The 14,023-nt window shown below is 54.7% G+C and overlaps 4 protein-coding genes across 4 annotated transcripts; 3 read left to right on the top strand and 1 right to left on the bottom strand.

Annotated features, from left to right (window-relative positions):
- Positions 1–51: 51 nt before the first annotated feature.
- On the top strand, positions 52–3,348 carry BO82DRAFT_395227 (putative NRPS-like enzyme; the record flags this gene model as incomplete). The annotated part of the gene is made up of 3 exons (XM_025638775.1): positions 52–1,076; positions 1,127–2,126; positions 2,185–3,348. 3 exons carry the CDS (start codon positions 52–54, stop codon positions 3,346–3,348), a joined length of 3,189 nt encoding a protein of 1,062 aa, XP_025487890.1.
- Positions 3,349–3,778: 430 nt separating this feature from the next.
- On the bottom strand, positions 3,779–7,673 carry BO82DRAFT_435651 (putative DNA damage repair protein Mus42; the record flags this gene model as incomplete). Its single annotated transcript, XM_025641043.1, has 2 exons — positions 7,573–7,673; positions 3,779–7,497 (listed from the first exon to the last, which is right to left on the bottom strand). The coding sequence occupies exons 1-2, from the start codon at positions 7,625–7,627 to the stop codon at positions 3,779–3,781; spliced, it is 3,774 nt and encodes a 1,257-aa protein (XP_025487889.1). The 5' UTR covers positions 7,628–7,673.
- Positions 7,674–7,956: 283 nt separating this feature from the next.
- Positions 7,957–10,049, top strand: BO82DRAFT_358062 (uncharacterized protein). Its single transcript, XM_025636183.1, has 4 exons — positions 7,957–8,205; positions 8,258–8,695; positions 8,755–9,424; positions 9,485–10,049. The coding sequence occupies exons 1-4, from the start codon at positions 8,113–8,115 to the stop codon at positions 9,688–9,690; spliced, it is 1,407 nt and encodes a 468-aa protein (XP_025487888.1). The 5' UTR covers positions 7,957–8,112; the 3' UTR covers positions 9,691–10,049.
- Positions 10,050–10,476: 427 nt separating this feature from the next.
- On the top strand, positions 10,477–13,496 carry BO82DRAFT_319182 (serine/threonine-protein kinase). Its single transcript, XM_025632666.1, has 5 exons — positions 10,477–10,546; positions 10,605–10,834; positions 10,919–12,523; positions 12,573–12,635; positions 12,689–13,496. Exons 2-5 carry the CDS (start codon positions 10,736–10,738, stop codon positions 13,421–13,423), a joined length of 2,502 nt encoding a protein of 833 aa, XP_025487887.1. The 5' UTR covers positions 10,477–10,546; positions 10,605–10,735; the 3' UTR covers positions 13,424–13,496.
- Positions 13,497–14,023: the final 527 nt, after the last annotated feature.

Genomic DNA, 14,023 nt, shown 5'->3' with positions numbered 1-14,023 from the left:
AAAGACATAGTCATCTTCATTGAGTGCACAACCAGTGCTTTCTTAACCAAAATGCTTTCTGCAATACTCCCGCAAGCGCCTACTTTGCGGGCACCTCTCGCACAGGGCGACCAGGCGTCCCTTCAGACATCATCACAGCGAGAGCCCTTGACTCTCGACGAGCTTGTCCGCCAACGTGCATCTCTGGGAAATTCACAGCCCGTCATTTCCTACCCACACAACGGCATCGAGTATGTGGATTACCCCCTTCGCCAACTCGATGTCTACGCCTTCCGCGTCGCCCAAGTATTGGCCAAAAGTATTCCGACCCGGACATCCTCCGCAGAAACTCCCACCGTCATGTCTTTACTAGGTCCCTCGGATCTCAATTATCTTGTGATGCTCCTGGCGTTGGCCAAACTTGGACATTCCGGTCTGCTGCTGTCCACGCGGATATCGATCGACGCCTATGTGTCGTTGCTGGAAAGAACACAGTCGAGACACATTTTCATCCACTCATCCTTCAGAGATACAGCCAAAGAGATCAAGAAGCGCGTTCCCGACTTGCTCATCGATGAGATTCCGACCGAGGAATGCTACGACTTTCCCATCCCGGATGAAGAAATTAACACCAACCTGACGCCATCTCTGGATCCTGTCGCGGAGTCCAAATATATCGCGTGGATTATCCACTCCAGTGGTTCGACGGGCCTCCCGAAGCCCATCTTCCACACCCAACAAGCTGCCCTGAAGAATTATGCGGGCCATATGAACATGTCCGGGTTTGTGACGCTGCCGCTGTATCACAACCACGGTATCAGCTGCCTGTTTCGCACGATTCATGCCAGCAAACAGTTGCATCTCTATAACGCTAAATTGCCGCTGACCAGGCAGTACCTTCTTGATATCATGGAGTCTCATGACTTCGAGATCTTCTATGGTGTCCCCTATGCTCTCAAACTGCTTGCGGAGACCCCCGAGGGTATCGCTGCGCTTGCAAAATTCAAGGCGGTTATGTTCGGCGGGTCAGCTTGTCCGGACTCGCTGGGGAACCTCCTGGTTGAGAATGGGGTACATCTCATCAGTCACTATGGATCGTAAGTACTTTTGTGGTTGGTTAATGAAAGCGTGTTGACAAGGATTGCAGGACAGAGACCGGCCAGTTGATGATGTCTACAAGACCTCGAGATGACAAAGGGTGGGACTGGCTTCGTCCGTCGCAGACGGTCCAGAAGTATCTGCAATTCGAGGAGCGGTTCCCGGGGGTGTTCGAGCTTATTTGTCTGGATGGCTGGCCTTCGAAGGTCATGTCTAACCGCCCGGATGGCTCGTATGCTACCAAGGATCTGTTTGTGAAGCATCCCACCATGACCGCATATAAGTACTACGCCCGCCTGGACGACACGCTTGTCCTTGTGAACGGCGAGAAGGTGAACCCGCTTGACCTTGAGGGACGCGTCCGGCAGAATAGTGCAGTGAGCGAGGCTGTTGTCTTCGGGGCGGGCAAGGCCTGCATCGGGCTCGCGGTCGTCCGTGCCCCTGACTCTCAGTCTCTGTCGGACGAGCAAATCGTGGAAGCGATCTGGCCTGCCGTCGAGCGAGCCCACGAATCCATGCCTGCGTTCGGTCAGCTGTCGAAGAGTATGGTGCGTGTCTTACCCGCGGATGGAAAATATCCTCGCACCGACAAGGGAACCGTTATCAGACAGGGCTTCTACCGGGAATACGAACGTCTGATTGAAGAGGCCTACGAGGCTGAAGACGCCATGACGGGGACTCAAGTACTTTCGGAGGCAGAGCTCCGGTCGTTCCTCAAGCTGCAGCTCGCGGATATCCTCCCGCTCAAGAGTCAGGGCCTGCTGACCGACGATGCGGACTTCTTTGCTCTGGGAATGGACTCGTTGCAAGCCACGCAGCTGCGCTCGATGATCTTGAGAAAGATCGATACGAATGGACAGAAGCTGGGGCTCAACATCGCCTTTGAGCAGCCGAGCATACGCTTGTTGGCTCGGTATCTTGCCAATCTCAAGACTGGTGTGACGGATGATGGTGAATCGATTGTTGAGCAGATGCAGGGCATGATTAAGAAGTATAGCCAGTTTGAGCAGCATGTGCCGTGTGCAAATGACTTGGGCGGGCAGTACGTTGTAAGTCGTGTTCAATCTCTATTGGAGATGAGTTCTCTGGTTCGCTGATTCCATCTAGCTCGTCACCGGTGCAACTGGGTCTCTAGGAAGCCATGTCGTGGCCCAGCTTGCAGCCAACCCCGAGGTCAAGAAGATCTACTGCCTCATCCGCGCCGCCTCCCCGATAGACGCCTACACCCGGCTTCACCAATCCCTCACCACGCGCCTCCTCTACGCCTCTCTGGCCCCCGAGGCGCGCAGCAAACTCATCGCCCTCCCCTCGAACCTCAGCGACGACCCCTCCCTCGGCCTGCCTCATTCCACCTACACCACCCTCACCAGCGAACTCACCAGCGTCATCCACTGCGCCTGGTCCGTCAACTTCAACGTCACTCTCCGCAGCCTGGAAAAGGACAACCTCGGCGGCCTGAAATATCTGCTGGGATTATGCCTCAAAGCCCAACGGCCCCACCCCGCCACCTTCAACTTCTGCTCCTCCGTCAGCGCCGTCGTCAACTCCGACCTCAACCCCGTCCCGGAGACCCTGCCGTCCTCCCTCGCCGCCGCGCAGGGCATGGGCTACGCGCAATCCAAACTCGTCGCTGAGCACATCTGCGCCCACGCCGCCGCCACGGTGCCCGGCTTCGCCGTCCGGGTCCTCCGCATCGGCCAGGTGGTCGGCGACACCGTCCACGGCATCTGGAACGCCACCGAGGCGATCCCCCTGATGCTCCAGTCCGCCCGCACCATTGGCGCCCTCCCCGCCCTGGACGAGGAACCCCTCTGGCTACCGGTGGATGTGGTCGCCACCGCCGTGAACGACATCTCATTAGCCTCGAGCCCCGCAGCGCCAGCCACTGATCCTGATCCTGCCACCGCTAAAGGCGAAATCTACAACATCACCAATCCCACCCCCTTCCACTGGACGCGGGACCTCCTACCTGCCCTCCGCCGCGCGGGGCTGGACTTCGTTGAACTTCCCCCGCGGGAATGGGTGCAGCGTCTGCGCGGCGCGGACCCGGACCCCGTAGCGAATCCGCCGGTGAAATTGGTGGATTTCTTTGCGGGGAAGTACGACTTCCCCGAGGAGATGTTGGCGGAGCGGAGACGTCTGCGGTTCCGGACGGAGAGGGCGAGGGGTCTGAGTCGCGCGTTGGAGGGGGCCGGAACGGTGGTGGATCGGGATGCGGGGCTGGTGCGGAGGATGGTGGAGTGGTTTTTGAGGGAGGGGTGGGTTGCGTGATTCATTGGCTGTTGTTGTAGGTAGATGGGGGGGGGCTGGGGTGTGTGCACTTGAGTGATTGAGGTGTTTTTATGCTGCTATATTATGGGTTGTGTAGAGGTGGGTGTGTATGTGGGTGCTTGAATTGCTTGGGTACAGTGGAGAGGGTATAATCAGGGGCTGTGGAAACAGGTACCTGCTTCGAGGTTTTTGCCAGACGTACTGTATGTGCTTTATTTCCTGGATGGTTCAGGGGCATGTATCCCTTCGTCATGTCCCTACTGAATGGTTGCGATAACCCTCCCCAGCAACCCTAACCAACCCCAACCTCTACTCAAATTATCAAGTTCAACTAAACAGTACATACAACACCTGACTAAGTAGGTAGTTGCGTAGCCCATACGGAACACAGCAAACACCAACAACCAATCCCCCGTCCCATCCCACCCCCTCAATCAAAATCCACAGCCCCCAACCCCCTCTCCCCAACAGCCTCCAAAACACTCTCCTTCACCATCCTCACGGCCACCCCCCACCTCCTCCCGACCCGCTGCTTCCGCTGCTGCCGTCGCCGCTGTGACCTATCCAACCCTTTCGGCCTAGAGATCTTGCCGCTCGGACTGGGCGTCTTGAAAGCGTCTTCCTCCTGCGAACTCCCAAACCCAAACCCAAACCCAGACCCAGACCCGGGACCGCTCCCGCTGGCGCTGGCGCTCCTGTGAGTCGAACTTGCCGGGCCGTCCGCATCGCCAGCGCCAGTGCCACTGGGGTCAGCCGTGGTCCCCGGGTTATCGTTCTCGACCAACCAGATCAACCACCGCACGACGGCGACCGCTTTCTCGAGGTCCCGCTCGTCCAGGACAACCCGTTTCAGGTACCGGGCGAGCGAGAGGATGTCTTCGTCGAAGGGGCCTTCTTCTTCTCCCTGTTCGTCTTCTTCGTTTCTGTCTACTGCGCCTGCCTCGTCCGGCGCGGGGTTGAATGCGGTGTACCAGGCTGTCAGGGCGTCGCGGAGGTCCGGGAGGGAGGTTAGGCGGTTGGCGGTGAAGGTGGGGCGTGCGGGGAGCGGGGGGAGGGAGATGGTTTTCTCGCGGGGAGGTTGTGGAGGTGCATTGCTTGTTGTTGTTGTTGTTGTTGTTGTTGTTGTGGTGGTGGTGGTGGAGGGTGGTCGTGCGTGGGTTGAAGGGTGCAGGGCTGGGCGCTGGAGGAGGCGGGTTCGACGCTGTTCTTCGAGGATTTCTTGGCGGATGTCTTCGGGTAAGGCTGCCAGGAAGTCGGCGGAGACTTCTGTTGTTGTTGGGTCAGTGGTGATGGTGGTGGTGGTTGATGCAGGGGCTGAGGCTGAGGCTGCTGGTGGTGGCGGGTTCAGGCGGATGAATTTGGCTTGCGTTAGGGTGGTGTCGAGGCTGGATTTGATGATGGGAGGACGGCCGCGACGCCGTTTGGTGGGCGTGGTGGGTTTGCGGAGTTTGAGAGAGCTTGAGCTTGAGGATGTTGGGCGGGGAGGGTTGGTGGTGGTGGTGGGAGGTGCTGATGTCCAGGGTTCTGGGGTTTGGTTGTCCGGGTCGCTGGAGTCGCGGGTGTAGTAACCTAGTACTTCGGCCCGGACATCCTCTGGTAAGGCCATAAGTGTCTCCGGGTCAAGTTGGGACGGCGGAGGCAGCTCTGCGCCCTCTATGGGTCGGCGCGTGCGAGTGGGCGGACAGGGCGAGGTCGACCGCGTGTCGCGGCGAGACCGGCCCTGGGCTACCAGTTTCGAGCGGATGTCGTTGGGGAGTTCGGCGACGACCTGGGGGTCGATCTGCGAAGGCAGGATGAATTGCGTTCCCGAGATGTTCAACGGCTTGTGGCCGCTCTCGTGCATCGAGGGGACGGACCGGACGGCCTCGGACTCGCCCCGCTGAGGACTCTCCACGTCGTCCGGGTCCTCAGGTCGCTCGATGCTTTTGCGGATCGGCGATGCCTTGAAGTTCAGCTGTTGCTGGCTGCCGTCGGGCTTGCGAGGAGACCCGGATTTGAGCGGCTCGAGTTTGGTCATTTGAACCCCCAATCCTCTTAGATCACCGGGTGAGATGCCAAAGCTGCGAAGCATGGCCACGGCCTCCTTGCCCAGAACGTCAGAAGCATTGGTGGCTACGCCGAGCATGGCACTTCGGTTGAGAATGTCGCATTTGCCGTGTCCCAGGTGCTTCACAGCTTCCAGCGGCGCGTCGGCTGCTCTCCGCATCACCTTGAGCGTCAACTGCTTGCCCTTAACGAGGCTCTCGACTAGTCGCTTGTGCAACTCGTCACACAATGATCGGATGAAATCCTCAGCCTGATTCTGATTGACGAAGCGGATCCCCCAGTTGACTTCAGCAGATACAGACTTGCGTATCGTCTCGTTGCCGACCTCGGTCCGATCGATGCCTCGTGCATACTCCCAAAGCTTGACGCCTGTCTTGGGACCCAGGCTGGATGTGAGTCTTTCGCGAGTCAATTCCCGAACATCCTTCACAAATTTGACGCCCAGCTCTTCTAACTTGGCAGCCATGCTATGACCGACGCCCGGAAGACTTTGGACCGTCAGAATCCCTATGAAATTAAGTACTTCGTCAGGCTTCAGCTGAAATTGCCCCGCCGGTTTTGCTTTGCGTAAGGCTACTTTAGCCTGGAGAATATTGCCACCAATGCCCACGGACACTGCGCAGCCCGTGTGTTCCTTTATAGTTGTGCGCAATGCTTGCGCAATCTCATCGGCTTTAGCTTGTTCCCGGTAGATAGACCCTTCGGAAACACCTCTTCCATCCGAACCTCCAGCATGCAAGCATTGCATTGTGATGTCCACAAGCGCTTCATCAATGCTCACACTCTGAACAATGCCGTCTATAGCGAGGATAGCATTATAGAATTTTCGACTCGCTTCCTCGTATGCCGGAAAATCATAAGGAACGACCTGTAGACTAGGACACGCTTCCAAAGCGCCTTTCATCCACATTCCGTTCTTAATCCCATGCGCACGCGCCTCGTAGTTGCAGCTTGCGATCTCAGAGCCCGACCCAGCGCCATGTGCCACCGCCACCGGCTTTCCTTCCAGCTGGGGATGTTTCAATGTTGATACAGCAGCAAAGAAGCAGTCGAAATCCACATGCATGATATATCGTCTGCCACCGGGAACAGGTTTCGCGCGCTTGAACTGAGATTGCGACTTCTCCGTAGCTGCAGATTGAAGTTGGGCTTTGAGATTTGCCTTCCACGTTGAGAGATGATGCAGACGTGACTCTTTGTAGTATTGCTGGATGAACTCGGGATTGACTACACTGGAGTTGCGCATGCGCGGATCCGTCAAAAGTTGCGCATTGTATTCTTCAGATGTCAATCCTGGTTTCGAAGGACTAGCTTGTTGAGCTAATGGGGATCTTTCTTGCGTTATGTTTGAACGGGACACGATAATATCATTGCCCGGGTTGTCCTTGTTAGGTTCAAGATCCATGGGAGAACATAGTACACTGGTTTGCTGCGAAACAGGCAGAGGATTGCCTGCCTCGTCCATCGAGAAACTGGGGAATTCGCCATAGTCCGACTGCGAAGCCAAGTTCGGTTGCGTCTCTGTCGGCGCTAAGCCCGCAGGCTGCACCAAAGGAGACCTCACCGGACTAGTTGCCTCCGCTGCCTGGAGTTGAGAGGCGTACCAGCTATTCCTGCTCTGCTCCCGATAGCCCGCCTGTGGACTGTTGGTTTGGCTCAGCATACGTCCATTGTCGAACTTCAAGACTTTCTGTGCATGTCCTTCGTCAACGACGCGGAACTGATCCCAGGGGAGCAAGCGACCCGCCTGGACACTCTCCACTACCCATGCCGGTTTCACGATCCGATATCTTCGGAGTTCCTCCCGTTTCTTGGGGGTCAGTGAGCTGGCGATGATGTGAGTGGCATCCGTCTTGCCGCTCAGATACTGGAGAAAACCACCACCATGGCTGACAATCAATTTATGGAGGTCCTGGAGAGATGGTTGCGTGTAGCCATTCACGTGCGCCACGACGCCTCGAAAGATGGGGGGATTCTCAGAAGCAGAGGAGCGTATCTCAGCGTCCAGATTCTGCAGTTTGAGTTTCTTCCTGCGCATATAATCGCTGAAGCCACCAAAGGTGGAGGCGTCGTATTCTTCGCCACCCTCATCTTCGAACTGATCTATACAGCGACGCGATAAGCGATTAGCGATGCGGATGTGCCTGGCAGCGGTATGGGGGAGTTAAAACCACGTACGATTCTGAATACGCTTGCGCACGGCACTAGAATTCTGGTCCAACACTGAGCCCATTTTGGGCCAAGGGAAGTAGCATGATCGGGCGAGGACAGCGAGAGAGTGTCTGTGGTTCCCGAGAGCAGCGAATGAATGGGTCTGGAAGCGGCCAAGGCAGCGAAGGACTGCATGCGCGGGGGGTGGAGAAGAGGCAGCACGTGATCTGATAAGAAGCTCGAGTGATAGCGAAGGCGGTGACAGAGTGGGTCTTCCGAGGTGATTGGTTGCCCGGGAAATTCTTGATGAAGAAAAAAAAAAAGCTCAAAGGCGGTGAACGACAATCTCGGTGCAGCCACAGCAAATCCGGGCGTGCTGCGGCGGCGTCAAAACTTTTCCTCTTCCTCGACTCTTCCTCCTCCTTCTGTCTCTTTCGTTCTTCCGTGCTTTCTGGTAGACGATCTTTTTATCTGCCTTTTCTCTCTTTCTTTCCGTCGGGCTCTGTTCGTGTCCTTCTTTACAAAAACACATAACCCCCCTCTTCTATATCACATATCACATTCAAAATGTCCGGAGTTCAGCCTGTTGCCGTCTATGCGCTCAGAGTTCCCGCTGGCGGAGCTCTGATTCCCGCTGTGGTCCCCGAGGCCGCTGCCATGGTGAGTCCAATTGACATTGAAGCTTAATAAATAATACTAATGCAATGTGAAGTTCCGTGTGACCATGGCTGCCATCGACCCCGATGAGGCCCCCGAGTACGAGGATGGCTTCGACTCCAACAAGCGTCCCCGCGCCACCTTGAAGCTCGTTCGCCCTCCTCCCGGCTTGGACCTCGAGGACGAGTCTGATGATGAGGACTACGAGGACGACTCCGAGGAAGATTCCGAGGATGACGAGGAGGTCAACGGCGGCCCCAGCGACAAGGAGAAGGCCCGCAAGCTCAAGCTTGCTGCTGCCCGCAAGGAGCTCGAGGATGCTATGGACGAGGACTCCGAGGAAGATGATGAGGATGAGGAGTTCGACCTGAAGGCTGCTATCTCCAAGCTGGTCAAGGGCAAGGCCCCTGCCACTGATGACGACTCTGATGATGAGTCTGACGAGGGTCTCGAGTTGGATGAGCTGGTCCTCTGTACCCTGGACCCCGAGAAGGTAAGAGCGAGATTTCTGATCATGCCGTTAACCAATTCGTTGACTTATTCGCAATGTAGAACTGCCAGCAGCCTCTCGACATCACCGTCGGTGAGGAGGAGCGTGTTTTCTTCAAGGTCACTGGTACCCACACCATCTACCTGACCGGTAACTACGTTGTTCCCGCTGATGAGCACGGCCCCTGTGGCTCCGACGACGAGGATGACTACGATGAGGACGACTACGACCTTCCCCCTGGTGAGGAGGAGCTGGATCTCGAGGCTCTGTTGGGCGAGGAGGACGAGAGCGACGACCTCGATGAGCTGGACGACCCCAGAATCACCGAGGTTGAGAGCGACGAGGAGGCCCCCAAGTTGGTCGAGACCAAGGGCAAGAACAAGCGTGCCGCCGAGGAGGCCAAGCCTGCTGCCAACGAGCCTGCTCTGAGCAAGAAGCAGCAGAAGAAGCTCAAGAAGAACAACGGCGAGGCTGCCCCCGTTGAGGAGAAGAAGGATGCCAAGGAGGGCAAGAAGGTTCAGTTCGCCAAGAACCTGGAGCAGGGCCCCACTCCCTCTGCCCAGAAGCCCGCTGAGAAGCCCGCTGAGAAGACTACCGGCACCCTGGGTGTCAAGGAGGTTAAGGGTGTCAAGGTCGACGACAAGAAGCTTGGCAAGGGTGCTGCCGCCAAGGCCGGCAACACTGTTGCTATGCGCTACATCGGCAAGCTCGAGGATGGCAAGGTCTTCGATGGTAAGTCCTAAAATCATATCTCACATCACTTAATGACTCGACTAACATGTGTGACTGCAGCCAACAAGAAGGGTAAGCCTTTCACCTTCAAGCTTGGTAAGGGTGAGGTCATCAAGGGCTGGGACATCGGTATTGCCGGTATGGCCGTCGGTGGTGAGCGCCGCATCACCATCCCCGCTCACCTTGCCTACGGCAAGCGTGCTCTTCCCGGCATCCCTGCCAACTCGAAGTTGATCTTCGACGTTAAGCTGCTTGAGATCAAATAAGCAGTTTCCTGGGGATGTTTGTTTCCGCCCTTTCGCTTGTTGACCTAGCACCGAGCATCGCTTTCAATTGCGGGAACGCACTCTCTCATCCTATTGCATTTAATCTTTCTATTGCTATCATGTCTGTTGGATTTAATTTCTTTCCCAAAAGAATCGGTGTTCTGGGGGTTTTCGAATATATGATTTGATTTCTGTGATATCCGACTTGTTTCTTTGCACAGCCGTCCGCTGCATTTGGCAGGGAGGAGGATAGTTACGGAATATCTGTGTTCACAATCTCAAAAGTGATTGCATCTCATCATACATCATCTTGTTTTCTCCTCGTAGTCACATAGATAGTGATACTCGACCAAACAGTGCTCCTTCCTCAGTAGACGTACCCGTTCTCGTTGGGGTTTCCTAATCGGGACTGCATCAATCCACACGCTGCATCAACCTTGCAACTCCCTGCGTAGGCATTCAGCTCGGAGGCGTTCGTGTCTCGACAGAGTAATGAAGCACATGACGGTGCCTTTCTTTCTTTCATTTCATACCATAGAGCAAGCAGCACATACACTTTCATAGCCAAGGGTATCTGCTTGACGAGCTCTAGCCCCCTCATAGTATCAATATTGACTCGGCCCAATCGCCTCAAAGCAACTCAAGATGGACGAGGGCTCGCAAACCCCGGATGATATCCCAGCATCTCTCGAGATCATGAGCAGCGAAGGATCTACCATCGAGACATCGATGTCAGGTATTCGAAGCTCGGATCCTCACGCGAGCCAGCTTAAGAGCAAAGACAGCATCCGAGAACGTATCCGCCAACGAAGCTCGAGGATACTGTCACTCCTGGGTCTCCGAAGCCCTGCTCAAGGTAAGTCGCAGCTTGTTCAAATTGAAGCGTAATTCACCAAGCTAATTCATGACCATAGGACTGAAAGCAGTGGCAGCCCACGACGCAGATGGCCTGCGAATAGTCGAGGATGACCGCGTCCCATTACAGACCTTCCACTCTTTCCCTGCTCCTGTCGAAATTGGACAGAATGAAGAGCAATCCGGTCGGATGGCAGTTCTTGATGGGCCTCCGGATTTGTCTGAAAGATCTAGTTCGACTGGCATCATTGATTCCAGCCCCAATCACATTCCAGAGTCAACCAAAAATGTCCACGCTCATCCAGAGGAGTCCCCCAGACCCTCAGAAGCACCCCTACAAGCTCCTCTCCCGATCATACGGCCAAGTCACAAGCGATTATCGGAAGTCTTGAAGCGAAGTCAGTCGACACCGGCGGCACTCACACATATTGTGTCAACCAAGCTATCGACCACTTTTGGAAACCCTACGGTCATCCGTCGTTCACATCTTCGCTCGCGGCCTAGTTTTCGGCTTCCTCAGTTTCCAGGGCCTTCACTTGCCCCTGCATTGGACAAGCAAGGCGACAGTGCTCAGGATAGCTCCGATCCCCAAACCTCACCGGAAGACAGTGTGTCCCCGACTAGCACGCGCTCCACCCCTCAGACAACTCCTCCCACGACTCCTCCCACATCAGAAGAGCCATCAGGAGGCTCGAAGCAAGGCATTCTAGGTGCCGAGCAGGCGAAGCAAACAACGCCACCTTCTGGCAGCGACGAGGGTACACATACTCAAGTGATCGAAGGCTCACTCGGTCGGTCGCCCTCGATCATCACAGTAGAGGCCGCTGCCAATGCAAAGGTCTTCTTCGAAACATACTTCAACTCAGTGTTTTGTGGGACGGATCTCCGCTCGCAGCGCCAGCACGAGCTTGAGCAGTATATTTATGGCCTTCCCTTGGCTCCCGAAGAAAGGGCGAGAGTTTGGGAGAACTGGATCACACAGGAACGGCAATATCTGCGCCAATGCCGTGTTCTCAAAAGTCACTCTCATTGTGGCCGACAGGACGAGACAGTATCTCTCGCCGGATTTGAAGCAATCAAGGTTCTAGGAAGGGGGAGCTTTGGAGTTGTGAGGCTGGTCAGAGAGAAGAAAGTAGCAGAAAGTGACAGTATTGATGCACTTGGGGAGAAGCATTCGTTTTGCAGAGGAGAGCTAGCAAAGCTCAAAACTCGGTCTATCTCTGTCATAGACGGGACCACAAGCACACGTCGGAGGATGATGGTAGGGGTCAAGAAGGATGTATTTGCGATGAAAGTGATCAGAAAATCTGCAATGATACGCAACAGCCAAGAAGGTCATCTCCGAGCCGAACGAGACTTTCTTGTTGCATCGGCCAAATCTCGCTGGATCGTGCCATTGATCGCGAGCTTCCAGGATCGCGATCGTTTGTATCTTATCATGGACTACATGGTCGGTGGCGACTTCCTGGGATTGCTAATGCGCCAGTGCATCTTGCCTGAAGAAATCACGCGATGGTATGTTGCAGAGATGATTCTGTGTATCGAAGAAGCCCATCGGCTGTGTTGGATTCATCGCGATGTCAAGCCCGACAATTTCCTCATATCTGCGTCCGGCCATTTGAAGATATCCGACTTTGGCCTAGCCTTCGACGGACATTGGGCCCATGATCAAGTATATTACAATGAGCAGCGATACTCCCTGCTCAGGAAACTGGGGATTCAAGTGGCCGGAGATTCACAGGACAGAAAGGAAGCCCGCAAGCCGGCGAAGGCATCATTCCATGAATTCGGTCCTGGAGCTGAAACTGACTGCACACCACCCCCCATGGGCCTGCTTGGATGGCGTGACCGTACTCAGAAGCGGCGTTTGGCCGCAAGCGTCGTTGGAACCAACCAATACATGGCACCAGAGGTTGTTCGGGGTGAGCTATATGACGGCCGATGCGACTGGTGGAGTATTGGCATCATACTATACGAGGTACGATGATCATTGAGATGTATGAACAGGGCTAACTCGAGTGCGACAGTGTCTCTACGGCTTCACGCCCTTTGCTTCGCACGATCGTCAGAAGACCAAGATGAAGATCCATGTACGTGCCTGTACGATACCTGAAACTTCCGATGAAGCTAATCAAGACAAAAGCATCACCACGAGACACTCTGTTTTCCTGCTAGTAGAGCGTCAGACAAGAGGGTTTCGTCTGACGCCATTGATCTTATCAATTATCTACTTCAAGAAAAGGAGCATCGTCTGTCGTCAAGCAAGTACAAAATCAATGACTCTCTGAGCTCTCGATTACCATCTCGACATTTCTTCTATAACATGGACCCACGCAATCGAAACTACAAGGGCTTTTACGTCTTCCCAAACGACGCAACAGATATAAAGATTCATCCTTTCTTCCGCAACATTAAGTGGGACGAGATTCATCAGTCAATTCCTCCATTTATCCCCAAAGTGAAAGGCTGGGAAGATACCAGGTACTTTGACGATGCAGGATACGAGGGCGACCACGATGATATCTCCATTATGTCAGATCCTGACCACCCGGAAGACGATAGTGAGATCGATGAGCCGGTGCCAGCTAAAGCCGAAGCTCCCCTGCCCCAGGATGCAAGTCGACATCCCGCACCAGGTCCAGGTCCAGGAGGAAAAGCCTCTCCACACAAGGATCGCAAGAGAAAGGAGCGGAAACGCCCGCGGGACAAGCTTCTGCGTGACCGGCAAATGCGGAGAACGGTGCTTGAGATGCGCAAGAAAGGGGCATTCCTGGGTTACACCTATCGACGTCCCAAGTCTGTGGCCGTAGCCTTGACTCCTGATCGGGGTCGTCACCGTTCGGGGCGAGGCCAGCTGTCGGAATTATATGGCTCGTAGCATCGTTGGCTGGGTATTCTTTACTTCATGGACCTCGGGAATCAAGCGCGACGAATGTACACGAAAGGCTCACGATGTATTCTTCATCAAATATTGTTATGTGACAGGCATCACTCATCCTTAAGAAGCGAGATACCTTACCCGGTATATGTACATCTACCCGCTGTCGGTCGTTATTGGATATTGATACGATGAAACGAACAATTACTTTCGCACTTGAGAACGGCTGAATTATAGCCAACAGTAGAGAAGTAACCCGGCAGAACAGAGTAAGCTACTAGCTTTGATAGTCATTCGAACCTATGCAATCTACGTGTAGAAAGGAATATCAAATGTTCAGCTCATTGGGAATCAATTTTTGCAATGGCCATTTGCCCGACTGAGAAAAGGATAAAAAAGACAATTAGAAGCCATTTGGCAAACAAATATAATCATGGCTGGGGGAACTATTCTGAATGCTGCTCAACTCCAGCGCCGGGCCAAGGTAACGCCAATTACATTTTCAAGCCGAACAGAAGCATGGGAAGTACGAAATCAAGAATGCTTATTGCTTATGCTTCTAGTCCCCCAAGCGCCGCCTGGCAATTTGAAAAATCGATA

This window comes from Aspergillus uvarum (genome assembly GCF_003184745.1).
Source record: "Aspergillus uvarum CBS 121591 unplaced genomic scaffold BO82scaffold_65, whole genome shotgun sequence".
NCBI lineage: Eukaryota > Fungi > Ascomycota > Eurotiomycetes > Eurotiales > Aspergillaceae > Aspergillus > Aspergillus uvarum.
Note: the sequence above shows the minus strand (reverse complement) of the source record. Positions and strands in the feature narration are given on the sequence as shown.